Genomic DNA, 25206 nt, shown 5'->3' with positions numbered 1-25206 from the left:
CAAATATAACCCAAATAGTCCATTATTTTGAGAACAAAACAGTAAATTAAGAAAGGAATGTAATCCAGAACAGCCGCTGCCGGATTGGGTGACACGCTTCTCGTTCGTCAAGAAGGCTCGGCCTATTAATGCACCTGCATTAGAATGAATGCGGAATGCGAAATGCGTCGCCCTGCCCCCGACTTAATGTGCCTGCATTAGACTGAATGCAAAATGCGTCGCCCTTCCCTCTGGTGAAGGCCAGGTCAGTTCACGTATCTGCATCAGAGCGGGCGCAAAACGCATCATGTTTCCCCTTCTCAAGAGCGGGCCAATTAATGTGTTATCGCGCCTACATCAGAGTGGATGTGAAACGCGTCATCCTCCCCTCTTCTCAAGACCAAAGCAATGCCGGTTAATGAGCCTGCTACAGAGAGTACGCAGAACGCGCCGTCTGTCCCTCTCCTCAATGGAAAGACCAGGCCGGATCATTTGTTAAAACCGTACTATATTTAAGAAAGGATTCTGGAGAACAAAGTGCTTTTTTTTTTTTTTGGGGATAATACAAATTCCGACCCCTTGACCTTCATGTCGAACACGGACTGTAGTGGAGACACGTGCTTAATTACCAGCGGCGGGCGCAGGCAGGATAGAGGGGCTCGAGTAACCGGTCTCTAGAAGCGCTACGGGGGTTGGAGCGTTCCGCACATCAACACGCGCCGGCTCCTTGCGGTCGCTCCGGAGGCGTCCAGACCTTGAAGACGACCCCGATGCGGAGGAAGAACTTCCGCAGCACGACGCGCAGTTCCGGGATTAGGTCGAACTGCATGATTTCGCAGAGGTGCGGGTAATACTTCGAAGCGTGAGCTTTAAACTTCAGAAGAGAGAAAAAAAACAAACAATGAGACCGGGAAGACAATCTGCATCAATAGAGACTTAAACGAAAACTAAACCCATGCAACCAGGTTCCACGGCGCGCCCTTAAACCATCGCTAATAACGAACATCACGCATTACGGCACCTACTGCCCCCGGGGCAGAATAAATGCAGCTACCCCTAGTGGGAAACCCTGCACACCCATCGATGACTATCCTACGTCTGTGCCGGTAGCGCTCTCGGGCAGACGTCACCGCCGGTGTTTATTAGAGGTAGTGGCGGTGAGAAGACCGTTAACGCGAGGCTCTGCTCCGGGCCCCGACGTACCTTCTCGTCGCTGACCCTCAGGGTTTTGGTTATTAGCAGCAGCAGCAGGCTGGTCCAGGCCTCGCGGTGGCTCTCCGAATTCACCGTAATGAAGTAGGCAAGCGCCTCGCTGCACACGCTGAAAGACAAGCGGCGGAAAAACAGGATCAGCGACGTACCGCTGACATCAGAGATCCTCGGGACCAGCGCTCCGAGGTCACGCCGGAGAACAAGAATTAACGCGCCGGCAGCCACCTCGTGCCAGTAACAAAATACAGCTATAAAGAACAGAACGAGGTTCTTACTTTAAGAGTCTCTGCTCAATGTCGCCCCAGGAGCCGCGGCGCTCCTCGTCCGTGTACATTCGGAAGAGGATTCGCAGGCAGCAGGCCAAGCTACTGGTCTCTTGCTTCAACAGATTGGGTTTGGATTTCCCTTTGAATCCTAGATATAAAGAAAAGCAATAATTTATAAAAATTGATATTTATTTTGGAGGGGGGGGGGTAGGAACAGTAATTCAGGGAAGGGGGGGTTTGGGTTAAAATCACTGCGGTTTACCATCCGCACAAAACACACTGGGGGTTATTCAGACAGAGGCATTCCAAGGTTTCCACGTTAGAAACGTGTTATCTGATGAAACGTTCCCGACAGCCTCTCCGCTTGTTCCAACAAAGTCACCGACGGTTCGTTAGTGAATGCAAGGGCCTCTGCCGTGTCCGCCCCGCCAGGGACCGGCTGGTATAACCGAGCGAGCCTTTGTGACGGGTTTTACCTGCTCTCCATAGCGCAGTTCGCTGTTCGTTGTTGGAGTTAAAGGCTTTCGCAAATGAATGGGATTCATGTAGACAGTCCAGGAGCTTGAAGAGGTGCTGCGTGGACATATATCTATACATCCCCTGCTCCTCGGAGTCTATATGTATCTCCTTCTCCAGGGCGTCTCTCTGCATGGGCAGAACGGTAACACGTTAATCTCGAGCGCTCCAATATCATCAAGTCTGATACTTTTCTACACATGAAGAAAGATTCATAAAAAACACACATATAAAAATATTCCTATATTATATACACTACCACTCAAAGGTTTGACATCACTGAGCTGTTTTCATGGAAAACAAGGAAATTTATTGGAAAAGGGTTTTCTAACCATCAATTAGCCTTTTAAACTTAAACGGATCAGCAAAAACAACGTGTCATTGGAATACAGGAGTGATGGGAGTGATAAAGGGCCATTGGAACACAGGAGTGATGGGAGTGATAAAGAGCCATTGGAACACAGGAGTGATGGGAGTGATAAAGGGCCGTTGGAACACAGGAGTGATGGGAGTGATGAAAGGGCCATTGGAACACAGGAATGATGGGAGTGATAAAGGGCCATTGGAGCACAGGAGTGATGGGAGTGATAAAGGGCCTCTGTACTCCTATGAAGAGATTCCATTACAAATCAGCCGATCCCAGCTACAATAGTCATTTTCAACATTAACCCCGTCTGCACTGGATTTCTGATCCATTTCATGTTATTTTAATGGCCAAAATTAGCTTTTCTTTCAAAACCAAGGACATTTCTAGGTGACCCCAAACTTTTGAACAGTTGCGTATATTGAAAAGTTCAAAAGTTATTTTTAACACTTTACAGCTTGCTTAAAACGGATATCTAGGGAAACATTGGGAACAAAACACATAACAAGCATTGTACCTTACCCGAGGAGCTTAGTCTAATTTACAAAATCAGGGAGGCCTGCTCACCTGCGCGGCGGCAAAATGCTCAGCGTCTTCCTTCTTGCTGGTTGCCGGATAAAACACGATGTTATCGATGGTCTGGATCAGCTCCAGCTGCACCACACATTTAATGAGAAGCCCGGCGAACAGCTTCTGGTCCGCCATTCCTAAAGAAAGCCGAGAAACGCAGAGTTCAAAAACAGCAGCCGGCCTTCTCTACCGGCCAGAGCTTCAGAGTATAAATAACCAACGTGTTTAACCCCTTCGTGACAAAGGCTGATTTTACTTTTTGTACCCTTCGTGACAATGGCCGTTTTAACATTTCTGCGCTGCTCGTGTTTAGCTGTAATTTTCTTCTTTCCCGTTTACTGAACCCACACACATTAGATATTGTTTTTTTCAGGACAAGAAGGGCTTTCTTTAGATGACATTGTTTTGATTGTATCATATTATTTACTACTAAAAAAAAGTATAAAATATGGTGAAAAATTTAGAAAAAAATGACTGTTTCTAACTTTTAGTTGAAAAATCTTTTACTCATCTATAAAAGGTAATGAAAAAACCTGCTAAATGGATTCTACTATTTGTCCTGAGTTTAGAAATACCCAATGTTTTTATGTTTTTTTGCTTTTTTCTACCCATTATGGGGCAATAAGTACAGGTCGCGTTTTGCTATTTCAAAGCCATTTTTTCCAAATCTGGTAATTCTTCCCCCCATGTGCCATTTCGGGTATCTTTGAACCCGGCCAATGCAATTTACCCCATCAAGTCATATATTTTTGAAAACTAGACAGCCCAGGGTATTCCAAATGCTAGTATTTTAACTCTTTCCATGCACCATATCTACCACCAGTTTTTGTCAAACTTTGTGGTAGTCATTTTTTTGCATTTGTTTTGTCACACACATTTTTCTTCAGGTATGAATTAAAATGTTCTCGTATATGTCACTATCACAAAACACCCCAATATGTGTTCAGCAACATCTCCTGAGTACAGCGATACCTCACATGAATGATTTTGCCTGGCTGTTTGGGGGCAAAAGGGCCACATTTGGGGCATGCGCATTTTTCAATGTTGAACTTTGGCATTTGGGGATCCACTGCCCATGCCCTATTTGGTACATCTTTGAGCCGGGCCATTTCAGTGTGCCCAACAAAACCATATATTTTTCAAAACTAGACACCACAGGGTATTTTAAATGCTGGTATTTTAACTCTTTGCATGCACACATTTTACCACCAGCATGTTTTCAAAGTTTGCAGTAGTATTTTTGTGTGTGTATTTTTCCCACACACACCTACTTTATGTATGAATATACAGCTCCTGGTATATGCCGCTGTCACACGACACCCCATAATGTGTTCAGCAACATCTCCTGAGTGCAGTGATACCCCACATGCATGGGTTTGTCATTTTTGTGGGAACTAAAAGGCCACATTTGGTACGTGTGCATTTTTCTAATTGGAAATTAGGTGTGTGGCCATCCTTCCCCCGGTGTTAATTGGGACGTTGTTGAACCTGGCCAATTCAATTTACCCCATCAAATCATACCTTTTTTAAAAGTAGACACCCCACGGGCATTTAATATGCCAGTATTTTAACTCTTTCCATGCGAGAATTGTTTTAAGCTAATATGCTAATTTTAGGACTTGCTCACAAAAATATATTTTTTATATATATATATATATATATTTTTTTTTGTCTTTTAAAAAAAAAAATTTTAACATTTTTTTTCAACTTGGAGGTTCCCCTGATAGTGACATCAGTGGGAAATGATTTTTACATTTTACTAGTTTTTTACTATTTTTTTTCTAATTATTATTAATTTTATTTTATTTTTTAATTTATTTTTACTAATCAGACTGTGATTAGAAAGCTGGGTTCCATTGACTTGCATGGTGAATGCAGTACCTGTATTCAACCTGCAAGTGGAGCCAAAGTTCTCTAGATGGTCTGGACCATCTAGCGAACTTTTAAAATTTGTTGGTTCCTGTTAAGGGGCAGCGGCCATCTTGCTTGATGGCGAAGATCACTGGCAGCTGCGGCTGTGGCTGCTCTCCGGAGCGGTCACAGCCCATCGAAAGGTAAGTGTTTGGTGTCGCTGGATGCCTCCTGATCGAGGCATTCCAGCGACACCATTTAAGTTTAGGAGGCGATCGTCGATCGTCTCCTAAACGCTTTTAAAACGGGCGTCCGCCGCCATACAAAGTATGGCGGATGTTGACGCCCCGTGGAGGGGCCAGAGATGGCCCCTTCGTTCCGATCGCGGCGTTGCTGAATGCCTCGAGGTCGAGGCATTCAGCAACGTTTTTTGGGTGCAGAAAGCGAAAACAGATCGCTTTCTGCACCCGTTTAAAGACGTGCCGGTCCTGGCACGTCAATTGTCGTAAAGCACATGCTTTTCCGTGTCGTGCCAGGACCGGCAATTGTCGTTAAGGGGTTAAAGGGACACTCCATTACTTTGTAATCAAAAGGAAGAGGCAAGTACATATTCTGCCAAATCCCGCCATGCATTTGCAACGTGGGTCCAGATGAGATTTTAAAGGGACCATAGAGCTATCCTATGCATTAAAGAGCACATGATGGCCTGAGTGTCCCTTTAATACTCGCCAATCACGCAGTCTGCTTACTTTCACTGGATTTCCCTCTCCAGTTCTCCTCCGTCGTGTTGGACACTTGGCTGTGGGCTCTGTCAGACGGATTCCGATCGATGCTGCTGTTAGACTGTCGATCAATATCTAGATCCTGAGACACAAAGACCATCACATGTGTAGAGCAGTTCGGGGGTCTATACACAGGTTTCCTTTTATATATATTATATATATCTATATCTATATATCTATATCTATATGGAAGCTCTATGTAGTGCGGTGTAATTACCTATTCTATGTGCTCCTATTTTAACCAGATAACCGGGGTTTCTAGTACATACACGACTGCTGAAACAGTTCAAAAGTTTGGGGTCACTTAGCTGTTGTCATGGAAACAAGGACATTTCTGGCTGTAACAATTACAAAAAGGCTTTCTAACCATCAATTAGCCTTGTAAGCAAATTTGGATCAGCGAACACGACGTGCCATTGGAACACAGGAGTGATGGGAGTGATAAAGGGCCATTGGAACACAGGAGTGATGGGAGTGATAAAGGGCCATTGGAACACAGGAGTGATGGGAGTGATAAAGGGCCATTGGAACACAGGAGTGATGGGAGTGATAAAGGGCCATTGGAACACAGGAGTGATGGGAGTGATAAAGGGCCATTGGAACACAGGAGTGATGGGAGTAATGAAGGGCCTCTGTACGCCTATGAAGAGATTCCAATAAAAATCATCCGTTTCCAGCTACACTAGTCATTTACTATAGCCTGCGCTGGATTTCTGACCAATTTCAAAATCTGCTTTTCTTTCAAAAAGAAGGAGATTCCTAAGTGACCCCAAACTTTTGAACAACCGTGTGTATGTTGCTTCTTTTAAATTTGCAAACATCGTTATATAAGTTTATTTAAGGCAACTATAAAAGATAGGATTTGGGGAAAGCGACCAATTATATTTATAAGTTGCATATATTTATTCCAGCAAACAATTAGGTTTAGATGAAATAACTTACATAGCGTTTCTCGGACGTATCATCTTCCGTTCCAGACGGTCTCCATGTTAATAACCTGGTACAGTAACAAAAAAATTAAACCTTTTATACTTTTGTGAACAATAAGATGGCTCTGTACCGGCAAACATGATTTCTGATACATTGCAGGAAAAATTACAGGAATAAAAGATAAAAATTCGACAAAAGAAATACAATAAAAAAAAAAAAAACTTACACGCTAGGAATGGTAGTTTTAAAGATGTCCAGCATACAGTCACATGTCTGATTCCAAACCTTGGGGCTAAACTTCTCTCCGTTCAAAATCACTAAGTTTTCCAGGCAGTTGGTACCGGATCGGGCCAACTGCTCATTATCTGCGAAGCACGAGAAATAGAATTATGTTAATAATATGAAAGAAAGAGAGAAAAAAAAACAAACATGTGACCCCCCCCCAATAATAAATTACTAATTCCTGGAGTAGCCAAGGACAAATAAAACCTGAAATGTATTCAGCCGCTAACGTAGGATTAAAACCCCAACAAGGCAAAAGTAAAAAAAAAGCAAGAAAAATTACACGACAAAAAAAATAAAAAACTATGATTGGAATTTATCAAATTATACCAAAAGAGAAAATCATGTATTTTGGTGTCCGCATCTCTTTGTCTTATGATCAGACTGAGGCAGGAATACCGAGAGCACCGTGATTGGCTGGTCACATGACCAGCGATGGCTGTATCGGATTGTAAGGCTGTCCGTTTCACAATACCCGCCGTATACATAAAGGCGCGATAATGATTGTACGAAACACGGATGAAAGCACTCGCTCGGCCGTACACACCTTGTTTCACGCACCAGTGTAACTGCGTGAGGATATCAGCAAGGAGAACGTCGCTCAAGGGCTCATAGAACTGGGTAAACACATCGCAGATAGCGTAAAGCGCGTGGTTACACGTGGTGGTCATCCATTCAGACTTCTGGAACGACAAGGGAAAAAAAACAAAAACGCGTTATGCAAGATTTAATATTACATCATAAGTGAAAATACGTGACCGGCGTGAGGCATTTGCCGTAAGGAACCCCGCTGTTACCGAGTCCGCAGACCCGAACCTTCCATTCCGTGCATGCGGAGAAGCTTAAAAGGGATCTGTCTCTTTCCCAGCTTTCAGGATAAATAAATGTAAATGCTCTCCCCCCGCCCCTTACAGGCTGCTTGGACCAATCAAGAACAAGCAACAACTTAATAGGCGAGAGATAACACGATGGGGAGAAATACTACTACAGATTCTAAGAGCAGGACCTGAAGCTGACTGCTCCATAGTCTACACATAAGGTATATATATATATGCTATATGCTATGTTTAATATGGAATACGGTAGAATGTGCGGCGATATATGACAGCGCTATTTACAACAATAATAAATAATAAAATAAAAAAAATTATAATAATGATAAATAATAAGTAATAATAAATAATGGTAATATCTCTGCTTTAAATCCGTCCTCTCACCTCTGTTTGCTGCTCTGGGAGTTTCATGTTGTCGAAAATTCGGAACACGATTCGGAAAAGGTCGTGCCACCAATGGTTCTCAAAGGTATGGCCATAGCTCTTCATGATCTCAAACATCACGGTAAGACCTCTGGCAAAAAGCAAGGCAAAAAAATACTTTTCAAACACCCTTTTTATTATGTTGCCTAAAATCAATATTTTTACATACAATTACACTTTAGCCACAGGTACTAAGACAATAATTGCCGGGTCTGCGGCGGGATCTAAATGTTTTATTATTCACAGCTCTCGGCTACATGGATTTCCCTCGACAAAGATCTTACGTCGTGCGAGCGATAATCACGCGCTTACCGTGTCCTCACATCCAGTTTGCATCTGTTAATAACGCAGGAAAGTTCAAACAATATAGGAAACCATCCTCGCACCCAAACCCGGTCGCCAGGAGCCACGTTCATATCGTCACTGGTGTATTCCCTCAGCGCCTAAAGCCCCAAAAAAACAGCCGGGTCATCAACAAGGGGTTAACCATCCGAATACTAAATACGTACCTCAAGGGATCAGCCCTCTGTGCTGGAAACTGCCGGGGCATTAAAGACTAGAACGGACTATATAGACACAAAGTCACCGGTAACTAAAAATATATTTGCACAGAATAAGATCTTGATTACAGGATCTGTTCCAAGTACAACATACAGGTTGCCTTAGAATAAAATGTATTAAAAAATCATAGAAACAGTTACATTTTAAATTAGGTTTTTGGGTTTTTTTTGCTATTGGCATGCATTACGAGACGGGACCACCTGCGTATAACTTTAATGCGTTCTCCTTACCTGCGGCTTTTCGGAGACGTACTTGGCGCAATAGCGGATCAGGCGGATGGCCTCCATGCTGGTGTCCGGGAACGACGCGTTGCAGGCGAATTCCGACAAACACTTGACCGCGTCCTGGAAAGAATCTATTGCTGCGGGGAAGTGATGCTGGAACACATTTACTGGAGGAGAGACAAACAATATGTATATATATATATATTACTCGTAACAGAATATATAATAAAAGATAACATACCTCTATTGCGAAATGTCATAACATTTTAAAATGTGCTGTTTGGGCACGGATTTTTGGGGAAATCCTTGCCATAATAAATAAAAGGGAAGCTCACCAACAATATGGCTGACATTCTGGAAGGTGAGCTCCACGATATTCCCGTTATGGTCCGCCGCCGCTTGGTAGAACACGGCAAAGATATTCTTCCACCCAGAGCGAATGTTGCCGGCCTGAGAGTTCACCATCTGCGCGATGCAGCGAATGACCATATCCCGAATAGTGGGAGACCTTTACGATAACGCAGGAGAGATACAATGTATTTGTAAGTAACTGATAAGATCAGGGGGTTCCGTCGGGTCGACCTCCGGCTGACGACTTATCTCGGGGTAACTACAAGCTAGGTGAGCTCAACAGCTGGAAAGCCGCGAGTATCATCAGGGCAGATAATAATGGTACGATCCACTGCACCTGTTCTTCTTCATGATGTGCTCAAAGGGCCTTAGGAAATCCTTCTGGAAGCGGAAGTTGGCCAGCTCATCTTTCTCAAGGAACTTCATGGACAGCTGGCGCAGAGAATCCACGGCAAAGATAGCGACATCTTCATTGGGGTTGCAGCCAACCTGACCGCCAGATACAGGAAAAAGCGCATGTTATTCATTTAAAAAGATGTTTTACCCCCCCCCCCCAGGTGGGTATACACTACGTGGCTCGCTTGGCTGTAGTAACCTAGAGCAGACTTTTAAATGTGGGTCCTCGGGTAGCATTGGGGGGCTTTTAATCAGCCTTGACACGGAAGATATGATCCACCAAGCAGATCCTGAACAGACTTTGGAAAGCTCCCTTAACTACAGGTGGCAGCTGAGAGCCGATCAGATCTCCTTTCTACGTGCATCAGAATTAACACAATTCTTGAGGGTTTTAACATGTTTTCATCGTATTTTACGACGTGACATCAGATAACAGAAAGCCCCCACATTTTCATGGAAGTTGAACCCTTTCCTTAGCGGGCACCTTGTTGAAGTGATCACCAATGACTTGCCAGATCCTGGACCACTGCAAGCGGATTCGATTCATGTTATAGTAAGAGATCTCTACGATCTTCTGCAAGCTGAACATGCGCGGGTGGTGTACGGAGGCCAGCTCATCCATAGACACGGCACACAGCCAGCGGACGAAGTCAACTAAAAGACAAAAAGGCCGAAACGTCACACACAGCAAGATCACTTTGTGGGTTCTGATTAAGCCTGTATGTATATACGCAGGTATATGTTTTTAATCCTACCGATTGCATTTCCGTCCAGCCTGGTGGATCCAGTGAATATCCTGCAAAAAAAAAAAACAAAGACATATGTTTATCTTTTTTGTTTTATCTCGGCATCAATAATTAATAAGTTTATAACGTAACTCCAACAAACCCCACCTGTCTACGGCTACGACCACACTCTGTGAGCTGGTTTCCCCAACAGACTCCTGAATGCTGGCCATCTGCTTCTTATCAACTCCGACGCCGACGAGCGTGCCTGGGGGGGGAACAATACGGCGAAAGCCTGTTAGCGGTAACAACGAGAAATACACATGCCAGGAAAGCGCCCCAAAAATAATGTTGGGCCCCTGGCATTTAAAAAAGTATAAAGGGTCACAAATAACTCTTGAAAGCACAACGTTCATCGCCATCAAACAACATGAGCTGGATGAGGGCAGAGGTGGGACACTTCAAAGATCTCCATGTCGCAGTCGAAGGGGTAGCCAAACCCGGACTTGGGCACATTTATCACTTAAGTGACAGCATTACCAAAGTAGCCATTTCTGGTTAATATGCCCTAATAAAATCAAAAAGTTCACAGAAAGGTTCTCACTTAATCCCAGCCCCATGAACTCCTCTCCGCCAGACGTGTAGCTCTTTATACTTCCTTCTCGGTCGCGGCCGGTTCCCGAAATGTAACGGGTCTTCACACCCGTCCCTATGAGCTGAGCGAGCTCCAGCTGGCTGATACACTTCAAAATCTACATTTGAGGAAAATGATAAAAACGCACAATATTACACAAAATACGGTAATGATGCAGACCGCGAGCACAAGCCGTTTAGGTGGAAGCTCCCACCATATAACAGGCAACCCATAGCTATATGTCCGTCAAGTTAAAGCACACGAGATGCAGGTGGTGACATCATGTCAACTACTTAGGTCTCGGGAGCCGCTCGTACCTCGTGCCAGGAATTTCCGAGGTAGTTTCCGTCCGTGTGAGCCACGGTGATCAGAGTCTTGATGGTGTCTATGTTCTTCTGCTTCATTTCGGTGATGCTGGAGCTGGCCGTCAGCAGCGAAAAGCGGGCGAGCGCCTGCACGTACGCATCTCTTTCAAGCTGCGCAAGAAACGGGGAACAAACAATAAAAATGAGATAAACATAATATAATCACAATAAGGTAACACGGAACCGTCGCTTGAAAGAAAGATCTTCATTGTTTATATTATCAGAAGATCAGAATAGGGGAAAGTCCGCTCAATTCCGAATGGGATGGAAATTCAAAGGCATTCTGCTTTCTTTCAGCAACAGACAGAGGCTACATATTTCTGATGCTATATTGAGGGACTATAGGGAAAGTGTGACTTACTATGAAAAAATACATTTATTGATGGTTTAGGGGGGGTTCTCGATGAATTAAGAATTCCTGTGTTTAGCACCGTTGAGGGCACTGCGGCCACAAGTGCATATTTTTGAAGAAACCTTTCAATTCATCAGGGTGCACACTTAAATTATTTAATTCGACTCAGCAAACGATGGGACATATATTCCCATCATCCAGTTTTAAAACTCAAATGTACACCGGCGGTTTATCGATGATAAAGCTTCTATTTGGATGTCGCCGCTCAGCGCGGCTGTTGGGATGTATCGCACCAGCGATCCATGCGCGCGAATGCACCGCGAGGTTGCTGACCTGCATGCCAAAGATGCATGCGATTCGGATGGCGCATCGAATCCCTTCCAGGCACAGTCCCGCCACCTCGTTGTCATCGCAGTTCTGCAGCCCAATGCTATAGGCGGCCAGCAGCGGCGTCCACACAAGCTGCCGGAAATTAAATTGGCTCAAATCAGATAAAGGCAATAAAAAGAAAAAAAAAAAACACAACTACCCAATTTCCCCATAAATAAGCCCACAAATAAAGGTGGTTTGTATGACATTGCAAACCGGCACATCCCTTGCTTATAACTTGCAAACCAGTAGATCGCTGGTTAGGTAGAGGTGATCAATGCCATATGGCCCCTATATACTATATACGGTACAGCCCCACCGGAGGGATCATACGTACTTTAAACATTGGCCTGACATGATCCAGATGTGTGGCGCTGGTAAACGGGGCTTTGGCGTGGCTCACGGCCTCCATCAGGGCCTTAGCCGTCTTCGCCATTTGTTCCATCTCCATATTGTACAATAACCGTCTCTGCTTCTCGCTGGCAACACCTAATCCGGGAAACCAAAAACACGTCTTAAAGAACGTGGAGTATAACGAGAAAGTGGACAATGTCGATGCTGTGACGGGAACATGGTAAACATATGTCTTCATAACGCTTCAGGGGTTATAACCCAGGACTCAAGTTTAAATCTGAAGCAATGTTGCGGTCTGGCTCAACACACAGACTTTGACTGGTAGACAAAGAATGTAAGAAGGTTGTATTTTTTTTTTTCATATCATCCAATCATTTAAAAAAAAACAACTAAATTTATAGAGATTATCAATATTGAAATAAACCCACAACCCTAAATGTTACTATAGGGAAGGGGTCTGGTAGGATAAAAAAACAGCCAGCAGATACCGGGATGGGCCAATATCACCTTAATGGCTTTTCTCCAAATTAAAAGCATGGAGCTCCACCAGCACCCAACGCTAATCATTACAACGGCTAAACAATAACTCATTACTAAACGCTCAAGCTCGCCATACTCGTACTCGGTTTGGAGGATTTGGTCGCGATTGTAAACTCTTTGGTCTCCTTCATGGCAATCTTCTTGTCTTCGATCTCGTCGAAGATGGCAGACAGGTATTCCTCGGGGAGGTCTTTGCTGTCATTGATGCCTCTGTTCATTTTGATGTACTGCTCCTTTGTCATTTTATTCTTTACCTGGATAACAAATGAAAACACAAATTACTAAATGATATATATATATATATATATATATAAAATCATAAGTCTGTCCCTCTCAGTAGACGGTATACCTGAGGACTGTGAAGGTCCGTCGTTAACATTATAATGGAATACGCCAAGACGTACGCTGTGTCCGCGCAAGCGAACATGGTTTGCCTATAAATGAAAGACAACAAACGCATGAGAAACCCAACCAGAGGTCCATTTCCTAACTAAAGCCCTCTTGAGCCAGACCGACAAAGCCTCGAACCCGCTCGCGATAGAGTCTTCAACTTTGTCTTAATACACGGCTTTATAAGAGCTAAGGATATGCCTAAAAACGTGGAGTTTTAACAATTTCCTTAAATCCAAGTATTACACCAGAATATTTATCGCCCTTTTTCATCTCTTCATCTTACCTCTGATTACATTCCAAATACCGAGCAGCAAATTTCTCCATAAGCCTATCGATCTTCTGCGCTTCTCCGGGGAGACGGAAGCCTTCGAGAAACATGCGCAGAGCGGACACGAAATCCCTGTCGCAGAAGTCAAGCTGGTCCACGTACGCATACATAACCTCGCGATTAAAGCGATTGTTTTCTCCCAGAAACTCCCCTATCTGAGTCTAGAGAACCAAAAAAAGTACAAAGCGATAAAACAAAAAAACTCAAGTGACGTCTGACCGGCCCTCAAAACCTAAACGCATGAGAATGTTAATGGGGAAAGAGTCTTTCCAGAGCAAGGGCCTTGCTAATTATCCTGCTAAACTATCATTTAAATGTTTAATAATGATTATAATATTTAATTCATATTTAAATAAATTAAAAAAGTATAAAATCGTGAAAAAACTATGCACAAAGGTTTTAAAGCAGAATTTCATTTTTTGATTTCCAATTAATTAGGTTAAATTACAATTACTAATGAGCAAGATATTTTGATGACGTGCGATTCACAGATAGGACGGAACGAACATGCTTACAAAATCCAGACGGTCCTCTTGGTGCAGGAACTGAGCGATGTCCTGGGGAGCGGAGCCAAGCATCCCCTGCTCTTGTAGGAACTGAACTCCTCTTTTTGGCTTCTTGTTAAATCTAAGAGAACATTTAAATTCTCCTTAAACACGGCGAAGACCAGGAACACCACCAACGCGCATCTACTGACTTCCTGTACGGTTATCCTAAACAGCACTAAAGAACTATTCATTAAATTCACAATATAAGATTCCGTGCGATATAAGACAGGGTACCGGATACTCACAACTCTATGCCGTGCTCGATAATTTCCTTCTGCTGCTTTATGACTTCGCACTGCTCCGGGTCGTCTGCGACGGACGCCTGGGTGCTGAAGCTACCGATTCCCGAAGATACAGTCGAATCCAAAGAGCTGGCGCTGCTCCGGCGCCCTGATATTTCAGGGGTCTTATTTTCGCTGCTTTCCACATCGGAGTTCTTTTCCTGGCCTTAAAGACACAAGAAAAGACACAGAAGTCATCGAATCTTCACACTTTCAAAAGCACATCGCGTTATAACGGATATATATAAGGGATTTGGCGTCAGCAAACCATCCGCTGCTCAAAACTCGCTGGCTGCTTACCGAGATGGGACTGATGGTTAGGATTCACGTACAGGTCTTTGCTCCATTCCACCATACACTTCAGTACGGACACCAGGCACTCCAATCCTTTCTTCCGGAGGCTGATCTCCTAAACGTGCAACATAAACAATGTTTAGGGTCAAATACAGGTTGGCTTAACGACTATGACCTGCATCTAAACCGTCCAACTGGATTTCTTGGTCATACCAGCAATTAAGGACCATCAAAACCATTTTGGGTTGTTCCTTATGTATCGTACCATAGTTGCCCCCCCCCCCCCCCAACACACCACCGTTAGGGAGTTTTTGACTAAATAGCCACTGGTTTGGGTCGTTACGACTTTATCTTGAGAACTTCGAAAGCTCCACTAGAAGACAGGGCCTTCTATACACTTTGCCAACGCGTTTTGCTTCTTTACAATAACAATAAAGGGCGAGTTCATGCATGTTCTTACCTGTAAAGGCGTCATCCCAAGTTCGTGACCGCTTCTCCCCTGGGCAATTTTAGATAAATCGCTAACAAGCCGTTCAAATATATTGGCCGCGTTTAAATCACAGTCGTAGTTAACGTAGATGTCCACCACACACTGGGCATCTGGAGAAACAGAGAAAATCAAGCTTGCCTTCCTATGATGGCGTCGCTGGCTGCGTAAATTTCCATTTTCTTAATAAAATTCTTCTAAATTATATATAAATGCATTGAACCCGATACCTGCGCAAATCCTTGTCAAAGTCTGAATGACCATCCATTTATGTTCAAAGGAACTCGTGGGCGTCTCCAAAATATTTAAGAAGATTTCTTTGAAAAACACCTTTGCAAAAGAAAAAAAAAAAAAAAAAAAGAGAAATAGTGAAAGTTAAAAATAGACAAATTTGGAAAGCTGAGATCTACACCAGGCGATAATTAATAGTTTAATTACTCTGATCACACAAACCATTGACTGCACTCTCTAGAGTGTTAAGCGCCTTAACCTTAGCAGATCTGTCTTTCTATTCTCTCCTCTGAAGGTTTAATCACACAACAAAAATAACGTAAACTTTTAAGGCATTTTCACAAATACGGCGCTTTTCCTCCCCGCGACGCGCCAGCGTATAATGACGATGGACGGCAGCCTTGGTGGACTTACCTCGACCTGCATTTTTAAATGCTTTTTAAAGTTTGACAGCAAACTGAGGAATATAGCGAGGGAGAGCTCGAAGACATCCGGCACGGAGGACACGCCGTTCTTGGACAGCGCCACGCACAGGTACTGCTTGATGGCGTTGATGAACATTTCGTGGGTTCGGAACACCGGGCCGGCGTTCTGCAATACGGAGAGGAGAAGCTGCAGGGAGATCACTTTGGAGCGTAGCTCGTGAGACCTGGGAGAAGACGACACAGAAAGCTTCAGTCAACCTAACCTAAGAGGCATCTCACGGGCAGCCAGCGGTGTCCATCTCATGGCGGGAGAGGTTTTGGTGACCGCACTTACTTGGGATCCGGAGGACCATCTCCTAGGGGTTTCATTGAAAGTTTGCAGAGAGATCGGAATACAAGAAAGGCGTCTTTCTGGAGAACGTGAGAGAATCTAGCACCGGTTTGCTGACCGTGCATAGAATCGGATTCCTGCACAAAAAAAAAATTTACATTATTAAACGTCCTGTATTATTTCTTTTTATACTATATATATTATTTGTATTTACTACAAGAGGAAAGATAACTTTCACACTTTATGAAACAGATTTAAACCTAACGCTACATAAAACGGGCTGTTGAACGCAGTTAATGTTCTCAGAGTTTTACTAAACGGCCAAACCAATACAATGCGGCTCTTAAGTTTGGAAATCTCGTGCAAACCAAAGGCGAGGAAGCTGCTTAAATCAGTACCAAGTTATCCGTAGAAGACACAGATTGCCCGTCGTCTGCAATCCCATTAGCCTGCACTATTTCTGGAGGAGGCTCCTCCGCTTCAGACATTGCTGCTTCTTGAGTTTTCTCTTGACCTTCTGGTTCTAAAAAAGGTGAAAAAGCAAGTGTTTGTTTAACAAGAAAGGAATGAGCTCTCCAAAAAAAGCCTAAAGCAAGATTAAGCAGAAAAGGTTAAGCATGAGTTATACAGCATGCAGAAGAATACGTCGGGTGAAGGCATCTCACCGGCTTCTCTAGAATTGACCTCCTTGTGGCTGCCCAGTTCTGATTTCTCCGCTGTTCTGTCACCATCGTCTTTTGCTTCCAAGCTCGAAGCGGACTCTCTCGCGCTCTCATCTTCTGTGGCATCCGGTCCAGGGGTAGATTTGGGTTCTGCCCCGGTCTCGTCTTCTCTGCCATCCGGTTCCGTGATAGATTCGGGTTCTTCCGCAGTCCTGGCTTCCCCGCTCTGTATCTCTGTGCTAGAACTAACCTTGGTTGTGGCGCTACCCTCCCTGTGCTCGTGTTCCTGTCTCCCAGTTGGGTTCTGATCCCCGTTGGTAATAGCGCCGCTGCCTTCCGGTAAAGGAGGCTCAGTTTCCCGCCGGCTGGGTAATTGCGGGGAGGCCCGTGGAGATCCCATCGGTTTGTGAATGGCAGGAGAGTGGGGTTTTTGATGAGATTTTTCACAGTTTGACATTTCTTCAACCTGAAGAAAAAAATAAATCAGAATGCACACCCTGGTTAAAAATTCACATAAAGGATTCTTTCCTAGATTGATGTCCCAATCCTACATTATTTCTGACTCTTATCACAACGAAGCAGAGGTCTGGGACAAAAAGTGGCACATCTAGCATTGGTCGTCGTGACCCGTGTCTGATGCGTCTCCCAGGAGAGGAGTCATTTAATGGCGAGAAGCCAGGACACTAGGCTGGCTGCCCCCACGGTACACACACAAGATTTGTTTTTTCTTTCTCATAAATACCATCGTTTTAAGGCATATCGGTCTTCCCCGGTACGGATTTAAGTACAAGTATAAACCTTTCGCACGGGTAACATTTCTAACACGGCTGAGGCTCGCGCTGGATTTACCGCTTGGCTCTCCATCCGGATGAAGATGACATTGAGCATCTGAGTGAGCGTGGCCTTCGCCGTCGTCTGATTCACAAGGTTCTTGCTTGCCAGGTAGATGTTGTAACACGTCCTCACGGTCTGGAGAATCGTCCCCTCGTGGATTACGACGTACGGAGACGTCACGACGGTGAGCAGAGCCTTGAAAAAAACCAAAAAGGAAATAAAATGACCGGGATATTCCAATAAATATAAGAAAAAGAAAAATGAAATGTCCAAAAATAAAATGCTGGAATTACCTTAATAATTTGAAGCTGAACGCCCTCATCTGTTTGGGGACCTTGGAAGCATTCACAGATGGTATCAACGATGCGGTCGATGAGACGCTTCCCAGGGGACCCTTTGTCCGGGGCATTGCCGGTGATGTGGCCGTAAGCAATGAGCTTCTACACAACAAGAAAAGTTACCGCCATTAAACATACTGATCACCCCGTTAATTCATTCCCTGTTCAATGCTACAATATATATATATTTAAGATTAAGCAGAAACCTGCAGGCAGTCCAAAGAGGTGCTGACCACGCGGGGCGACTTCTGCCGACAGGCCAACTCGAACGGAAGGAAATATTTATCGGCTTCGATGAACGGAGCTTTGGAGGGGGCCGAGCCATCTCTTCAAGAAGAAACAAACCAGTCAGTATTAAAACCTGCTAAACATACCACATGCACAAACTCATTATAAACAGCATTACTTCAGGAAGGTCCCCCCCCACCCAAGAGGGGCTTGTGGGCCGGGGGGTCACATGGATTTCAAGGGACCTCTGAGCCATCATCTGCATTAGAGGACATATGATGGCTGGAGTTTCCCTTTAATGGCACCAAAGCAGCCAAGCCTCACAGTTCTTAACCATTTTGAGGAATTTATTCCTTTTTTTTTTTTTTTTAAGAGAGAAATAGCGAATAAATCCGATTAGCACAAGAGAGCGCAAGGATTTGATTTCCTGGAAGACTCTTCTAAAAAAAATATTAAAAACCCATCATATTGTGCTTTCCACAAACAGATCAAAGGTTGCAAACGTGCGGCTTCCACAAGCCTTACTTACTTAAAGGAATGGGGGGGGGGCTGGTTGCTCGAGTTCCACCCTCCTAAGCAAACAATTTACACCCAGAACTTAAGACATAGGGGCAATAAAATGTCACACACCCTGCAGCATGTGCACTTCGACATAACTAGTGAATATGAATAGACACTTCCCGTCAAAAGTTTGGGGTCACTTGGAAATGTATTTGTTTTTGAAAGAAAAGCAGATTTTCCCCATTAAAATAACCTGAAACGGATAACAGAAATCCAGCGCAGACGGGGTTAATGCTGTAAATGACTATTGTAGCTGGAAACGGCTGATTTTTAATGGAATCTCTTCATAGCCGTACAGAGGCCCTTTATCACTCCCATCACTCCTGTGTTCCAATGGCCCTTTATCACTCCCATCACTCCTGTGTTCCAATGGCCCTTTATCACTCCCATCACTCCTGTGTTCCAGTGGCCCTTTATCACTCCCATCACTCCTGTGTTCCAGTGGCCCTTTATCACTCCCATCACTCATGTGTCCCAATGGCCCTTTATCACTCCCATCACTCCTGTGTTCCAGTGGCCTTTTATCACTCCCATCACTCATGTGTTCCAATGTCATGTTCTGTTCCTTGATCCAAATTTAAGTTTAAAAGGCTGATTGGTGGGTAGAAAACCTTTTTGTAATTATGTTGCAGCCAGGAATATCCTTGTTTTCCATGAAAACAGCCCAGTGACCCCAAACTTGTGAACGCTCGTGTATACACACATTTTAAAAACACAGATTTCCTTTCCATGATATCCCAGCTCGTCCGAACCCTTTAAGTACAAAAATCCGACACAGAACCTGTTCTACCTTAACATCCATTTCCAGGAATTTCCAGAAAAGAATAATAACAAAAAAAAAAAGATAAGGATGGGTACAGCGGGGGTCTTATTTTACACCAATGTTTTTGGGGGGTTCCTTCTAGGTTTTAATGATATGAGGCCGCCTGAAAGCCTTTTTGCTGAAATCTAACAGTCAAACCAGTAGGCTACCAGTAAGAGGATTATGGATATATCGAAATCAACAGAGCTGGTGGAATGTCTTGATTCTGTGGTTGCTATGGTGATAAGACCACATTTCATATTTTGCCCCAGAATCCCCTGTTATAAGAGCATGGTAGCTCTGCGAACGGTATTTTACTTACTTCTGTTGGCCAAGTTCAGCTTTAAGTTCATCTGGAAGAAAAGAAAAAATAAATATGAGCGATTTTTACATCCATGAAACACGCAGCCCCCCGGCGTTACCCACCCAGAGAAATCTTCAGGCCGAGATCGTTCCCCATCGGATGAAGCAGCACCAGAGAAAAGGCCGCCGAGACCACCGGGCGCTTCGCCTTTTAACTCTTAAAACGCCTGAGCATTATCAGTGGTAATAAAAGCATATGACGAGTAATAGGTAGGATTTGTCCCAACTTTTGCCCCCGTCTGCAAAGCTTTTTTTTACATGTTTTGAATGGTATTAACCCCTCGCACCCAGGGACACGCGGCATACAATCGGGCCGGACGCCCTTCTGTAACCCGGCGTATGAACAGAGCTGGATATACTGGAATAGAGTTAATCAGTATCCTTAACATGAAACAATCGCGCTCTCTGACCGTCGGGATAGGCCATGAAAGGCGCCCTTCACCACTGCCCCCCCCTCTCTCTTCACCACTGCCCCCCTCTCTCTTCACCACTGCCCCCCCTCTCTTCACCACTGCCCCCCTCCTCTCTCCACCACTGCCCCCCCTCCTCTCTTCACCACTGCCCCCCCTCCTCTCTTCACCACTGCCCCCCTCTCTCTCTCTTCACCACTGCCCCCTCTCTCTCTCGTCACCACTGCCCCCCTCTCTCTCTTCACCACTGCCCCCCCTCTCTCTTCACCACTGCCCCCCCTCTCTCTCTTCACCACTGCCCCCCCCCTCTCTCTTCACCACTGCCCCCCCCCCCTCTCTTCACCACTGCCCCCCCCTCTCTCTTCACCACTGCCCCCCCCTCTCTCTTCACCACTGCCCCCCCTCTCTCTCTTCACCACTGCCCCCCCCTCTCTCTTCACCACTGCCCCCCCCTCTCTCTCTTCACCACTGCCCCCCTCTCTCTCTCTTCACCACTGCCCCCTCTCTCTCTCTTCACCACTGCCCCCCTCTCTCTCTCTCTTCACCACTGCCCCCTCTCTCTCTCTCTTCACCACTGCCCCCCTCTCTCTCTTCACCACTGCCCCCCCTCTCTCTCTCTTCACCACTGCCCCCCCCTCTCTCTCTCTTCACCACTGCCCCCCCCTCTCTCTTCACCACTGCCCCCCCTCTCTCTTCACCACTGCCCCCTCCTCTCTCTTCACCACTGCCCCCTCCTCTCTCTCTTCACCACTGCCCCCCCCTCTCTCTTCACCACTGCCCCCCCTCTCTCTTCACCACTGCCCCCTCCTCTCTCTTCACCACTGCCCCCCTCCTCTCTCTTCACCACTGCCCCCCTCCTCTTTCTCTTCACCACTGCCCCCCTCCTCTCTCTCCACCACTGCCCCCCTCCTCTCTCTCCACCACTGCCCCCCTCCTCTCTCCACCACTGCCCCCCTCCTCTCTATTCACCACTGCCCCCCTCCTCTCTATTCACCACTGCCCCCCTCTCTCTCTCTTCACCACTGCCCCCCTCTCTCTCTCTTCACCACTGCCCCCTCTCTCTCTCTTCACCACTGCCCCCCTCTCTCTCTTCACCACTGCCCCCCCCTCTCTCTTCACCACTGCCCCCCCCTCTCTCTTCACCACTGCCCCCCCCTCTCTCTCTCTTCACCACTGCCCCCCTCTCTCTCTCTCTCTTCACCACTGCCCCCTCTCTCTCTCTCTCTTCACCACTGCCCCCTCTCTCTCTCTCTCTTCACCACTGCCCCCCTCTCTCTCTCTTCACCACTGCCCCCCTCTCTCTCTTCACCACTGCCCCCCCTCTCTCTCTTCACCACTGCCCCCCCTCTCTCTTCACCACTGCCCCCTCCTCTCTCTCTTCACCACTGCCCCCCCTCTCTCTTCACCACTGCCCCCCCTCTCTCTTCACCACTGCCCCCTCCTCTCTCTTCACCACTGCCCCCCTCCTCTCTCTTCACCACTGCCCACCTCCTCTCTCTTCACCACTGCCCCCCTCCTCTCTCTTCACCACTGCCCCCCTCCTCTCTTCACCACTGCCCCCTCCTCTCTCTTCACCACTGCCCCCTCCTCTCTCTTCACCACTGCCCCCTCCTCTCTCTTCACCACTGCCCCCTCCTCTCTCTTCACCACTGCCCCCCTCCTCTCTTCACCACTGCCCCCCTCCTCTCTTCACCACTGCCCCCCTCCTCTCTCTCTTCACCACTGCCCCCTCCTCTCTCTCTTCACCACTGCCCCCTCCTCTCTCTCTTCACCACTGCCCCCCTCCTCTCTCTCTTCACCACTGCCCCCTCCTCTCTCTCTTCACCACTGCCCCCCTCCTCTCTCTCCACCACTGCCCCCCTCCTCTCTATTCACCACTGCCCCCCTCCTCTCTCTTCACCACTGCCCCCCCTCTCTCTTTTCACCACTGCCCCCCCTCTCTCTTTTCACCACTGCCCCCCCTCTCTCTTTTCACCACTGCCCCCCCTCTCTCTTTTCACCACTGCCCCCCCCCTCTCTCTCTTCACCACTGCCCCCCCCTCTCTCTTCACCACTGCCCCCCCTCTCTCTTCACCACTGCCCCCCCTCGCTCTTCACCACTGCCCCCCCTCTCTTCACTCCTGCCCCCCCTCTCTTCACTCCTGCCCTCACTGCTTTGGAACCGTCTGTACAACAAAGGTTAGTTCTGTCTGCCATAAAAAGCTTATTTAAAACGTGTAAAAACACCTCATTCCTCCAAACTTGGACTCTGATAACCCCACCGTGAAGAAGGGGCTCATTCTCTCCAAACCAGCCACACGTGGCACTTTAAAATATCAGAGCAACAGATTCACTCCAAGCCTGCGAATCACCGGAGCCTCAGCACCCGAGTAAATACCACCTCGGCGGGCACAGGCTCAGCCAGCCGAGCGATACAGGTCACTGAATGGCCGAGACGATGACCTTGAACGAGGCCAGCAGGTCAGGAACCAGGAAAATTTTATTTCATTAATACTGATTTACGCCAAACCTCCAGTTTGACTGCAGAATTTCTCTATAGAAATAACAGAATGAAAAAACTACCCCAACCTATTTAATAACCTGACGTTATTTCCAGTATTTAATACATGTTGGGTCGTTTTAGCTCTTAATACAATACACTCAGAGGCTTAGATGTAATTTAGGAGGTCTTACTTTACTGGGAGGGTGGGAGATAAGTGGAATATCCTCCAAGCAGAAGTGGTAGAGGGTAATACAGTGAGGGGATACAATGAATCAGAAGATTAGTGTAACAGGACAGGTTCCAGCATACATGTGACACAATGACATTTAAGGGTTAAATCCCAAAGTAAATATATGTAAGAAACACGTAAAGATCAGTCAGACTCAGTGCAAATATTTATCTCGGACAAAAGGGCAGATTATACACCTGCGGCGGGCGTTAAGGTGACCCAAAGGCTGGTCTGATAACTATTACCTATAAATCCCCGACCCCCATTAGAACAGACCGGCCGGGCTCGGCCCTTAGTGAATAGATCCCAGTTTTAATGTCCGTTTACTTCCGTCAGACTCATTTCACACCTTCTCATCGCGGCGTTCATTAAAAAAATCTTACGGGAGATGCTATGAAACCATGAAAAGTGTAAGAGCGTCTCCAACGCGATGGACCCGACCAACCTGCTCGACGACAACTTAAACCCCCTTCCACCCCCGAAACATGAAAACACTGGGGGAGTGCTAAAAGCAGTGCAGTCGTCATAGCAACCAAAGGACCGTTCAGCCGACTGTTTAAAGTTTACCAGGTTTCTTTTACGTACAATCTCCAGTATACTGCGTGCATGCGCGATGTGGCACCAGCACGAGACGGAAAAACACCTACAGGCAACCAGCGCACATCCTCTGTGAGATAAAGCATGCAGGGAATTCCAACTTACATCTATCCACGAAAAGATCCCGTTTGTTCAATATTGTCCCTCTGAATAAAGTTTCACTATTCAACAGACCATTCAAATATATTCATTATTGGGTTTCACCCTTGCAGTGCCACATCGCAAAGCAGCCCCCCGGTCACTGAGCAGTATAAGCCACGGCTACCTAAACGAACCCCCCTTCAGATATAAGGGGCTGCGCAATTTCAAGAGATATTTGGATTTTATTTTCCCAATTTATTAATTTCTTTTAAACTGGATTATTAAAGACTCTCACCGTTTATTGCTTTTATTCGCTAGATGATGAATTCTGCATTGATAGAATTTTTTTTTTTGCTTTTAGAGAACAAAGTGTTAATTCCTGAAACGTCATCAAATTGTATTGGCTTTACCCCAAAAACTTAATATATATATTTTGAGGAAAAAACATAATAAAAGAAAAACAACATGTGGAAGAGGCTGAAATGCCAACGGGATCAATATGTCTCGTAGTAAAATGTTTAATGGTGGTTAAAGGGTTAAGGAAAGCTGTATCCGACCCGGAGGATTTGGATGCAAAGAGCTATTGGGAACAGGCTAATAGCGCCAACACATACCATGGCGTCTGTTCTGGAAACGCGCCAAGAGGTTTTATCTAACAGCTAACTGTACAGCGCTGCGGAATGTGATGGCGCTATATAAAACAATAATAAGTGAAGGAGGTTAAATGAAGAAACAACACATTCACGGCCCGGACTAAAATGCTGTCCTCCTGACAGATGTCAGCTAGTGCAGAAGCTCTTGGGGTCCAGCTGTCAATCAAACACGATGATTCTCCCTGCAGCAGGATGCGGTTAGCTCATTTCCAAGAGGTTCTGCAGCAGCTGTGTACACCCGGTAAGGGCCCCGGATATTACATGCCCCCTTCTATCCTGGGTGCTGACGCCATTCATCATCAGAGCCAGGCACGGGGCCTCTAGGCATTCTTACCTAGGGCCACCTCACAGGCCTTCCTGAGCTGGGAGTTCTGGGCCCTCTTCACATCCTTATCAGCGAGGATTTTCTCCAGGGCCCTTGTCAGGAACATGCTTTTAGTCTTGTCCCCCTCGCCCTTCTCCTGCATGTCAGGGATGCCCCTCGGTGTCTTCCTTCCTCTAGCCCGGCGCCCAGTCACTGTAAAGCGGCTTGTTTCACGGGGGGACAATAAAACGAGTCGGACCGCATCCCCATCAGGAAGTCAACGAAATCTTGCTCAGCACTGCGCCGCCATCTTGGAAGACGTCACATGACCGGTTATCCAGCTACACCCCCTTCCATGCTGGCAAACCAAAGGTCTCTGCGGGGAGATGGGTGACGTCATTAGGGGGCGTGGTGCTGCGTTTTGACAGCTCCAGGCGAACTGGAGGGGGCGGGACGAACTGTCAC

At 46.0% G+C, this 25206-nt stretch overlaps 1 protein-coding gene across 1 annotated transcript; it reads right to left on the bottom strand.

Annotated features, from left to right (window-relative positions):
- Nucleotides 1-688: 688 nt before the first annotated feature.
- Nucleotides 689-24904, bottom strand: LOC149279295 (brefeldin A-inhibited guanine nucleotide-exchange protein 2-like). Its single transcript, XM_089501397.1, has 38 exons — nucleotides 24772-24904; nucleotides 19945-19975; nucleotides 18238-18358; nucleotides 17987-18133; nucleotides 17709-17888; nucleotides 16863-17325; nucleotides 16596-16720; nucleotides 16201-16334; nucleotides 15856-16090; nucleotides 15441-15540; nucleotides 15184-15323; nucleotides 14730-14838; nucleotides 14394-14595; nucleotides 14116-14227; nucleotides 13556-13761; nucleotides 13229-13313; nucleotides 12962-13133; nucleotides 12323-12474; nucleotides 11950-12078; nucleotides 11217-11375; nucleotides 10870-11017; nucleotides 10434-10533; nucleotides 10296-10336; nucleotides 10025-10194; nucleotides 9482-9633; nucleotides 9129-9301; nucleotides 8800-8960; nucleotides 8321-8451; nucleotides 7970-8099; nucleotides 7300-7435; nucleotides 6697-6835; nucleotides 6483-6537; nucleotides 5508-5622; nucleotides 2905-3044; nucleotides 1934-2102; nucleotides 1467-1605; nucleotides 1183-1300; nucleotides 689-853 (listed from the first exon to the last, which is right to left on the bottom strand). The coding sequence occupies exons 1-38, from the start codon at nucleotides 24902-24904 to the stop codon at nucleotides 689-691; spliced, it is 5517 nt and encodes a 1838-aa protein (XP_089357523.1).
- Nucleotides 24905-25206: the final 302 nt, after the last annotated feature.

The sequence above is a fragment of the Sceloporus occidentalis genome, unplaced genomic scaffold (assembly GCF_023333645.1).
Source record: "Sceloporus occidentalis isolate IW3139 unplaced genomic scaffold, rSceOcc1.0.p SCAF_173, whole genome shotgun sequence".
NCBI classification, from domain to species: Eukaryota; Metazoa; Chordata; class Lepidosauria; order Squamata; family Phrynosomatidae; genus Sceloporus; species Sceloporus occidentalis.
Note: the sequence above shows the minus strand (reverse complement) of the source record. Positions and strands in the feature narration are given on the sequence as shown.

What these genes read in the sequence shown, in the direction of transcription:
- LOC149279295 (XM_089501397.1), bottom strand. Translation starts at nt 24,904, where the DNA reads ATGCAGGAGAAGGGCGAGGGGGACAAGACTAAAAGCATGTTCCTGACA. An exon ending in TATTTGGAATGTAATCAGAG is followed by an intron (nt 13,314 to 13,555) that starts GTAAGATGAAGA and finishes TTTCATTTATAG; the next exon opens with GCAAACCATGTTCGCTTGCG. An exon ending in AAAACTACCATTCCTAGCGT is followed by an intron (nt 6,538 to 6,696) that starts GTAAGTTTTTTT and finishes TTACTGTACCAG; the next exon opens with GTTATTAACATGGAGACCGT.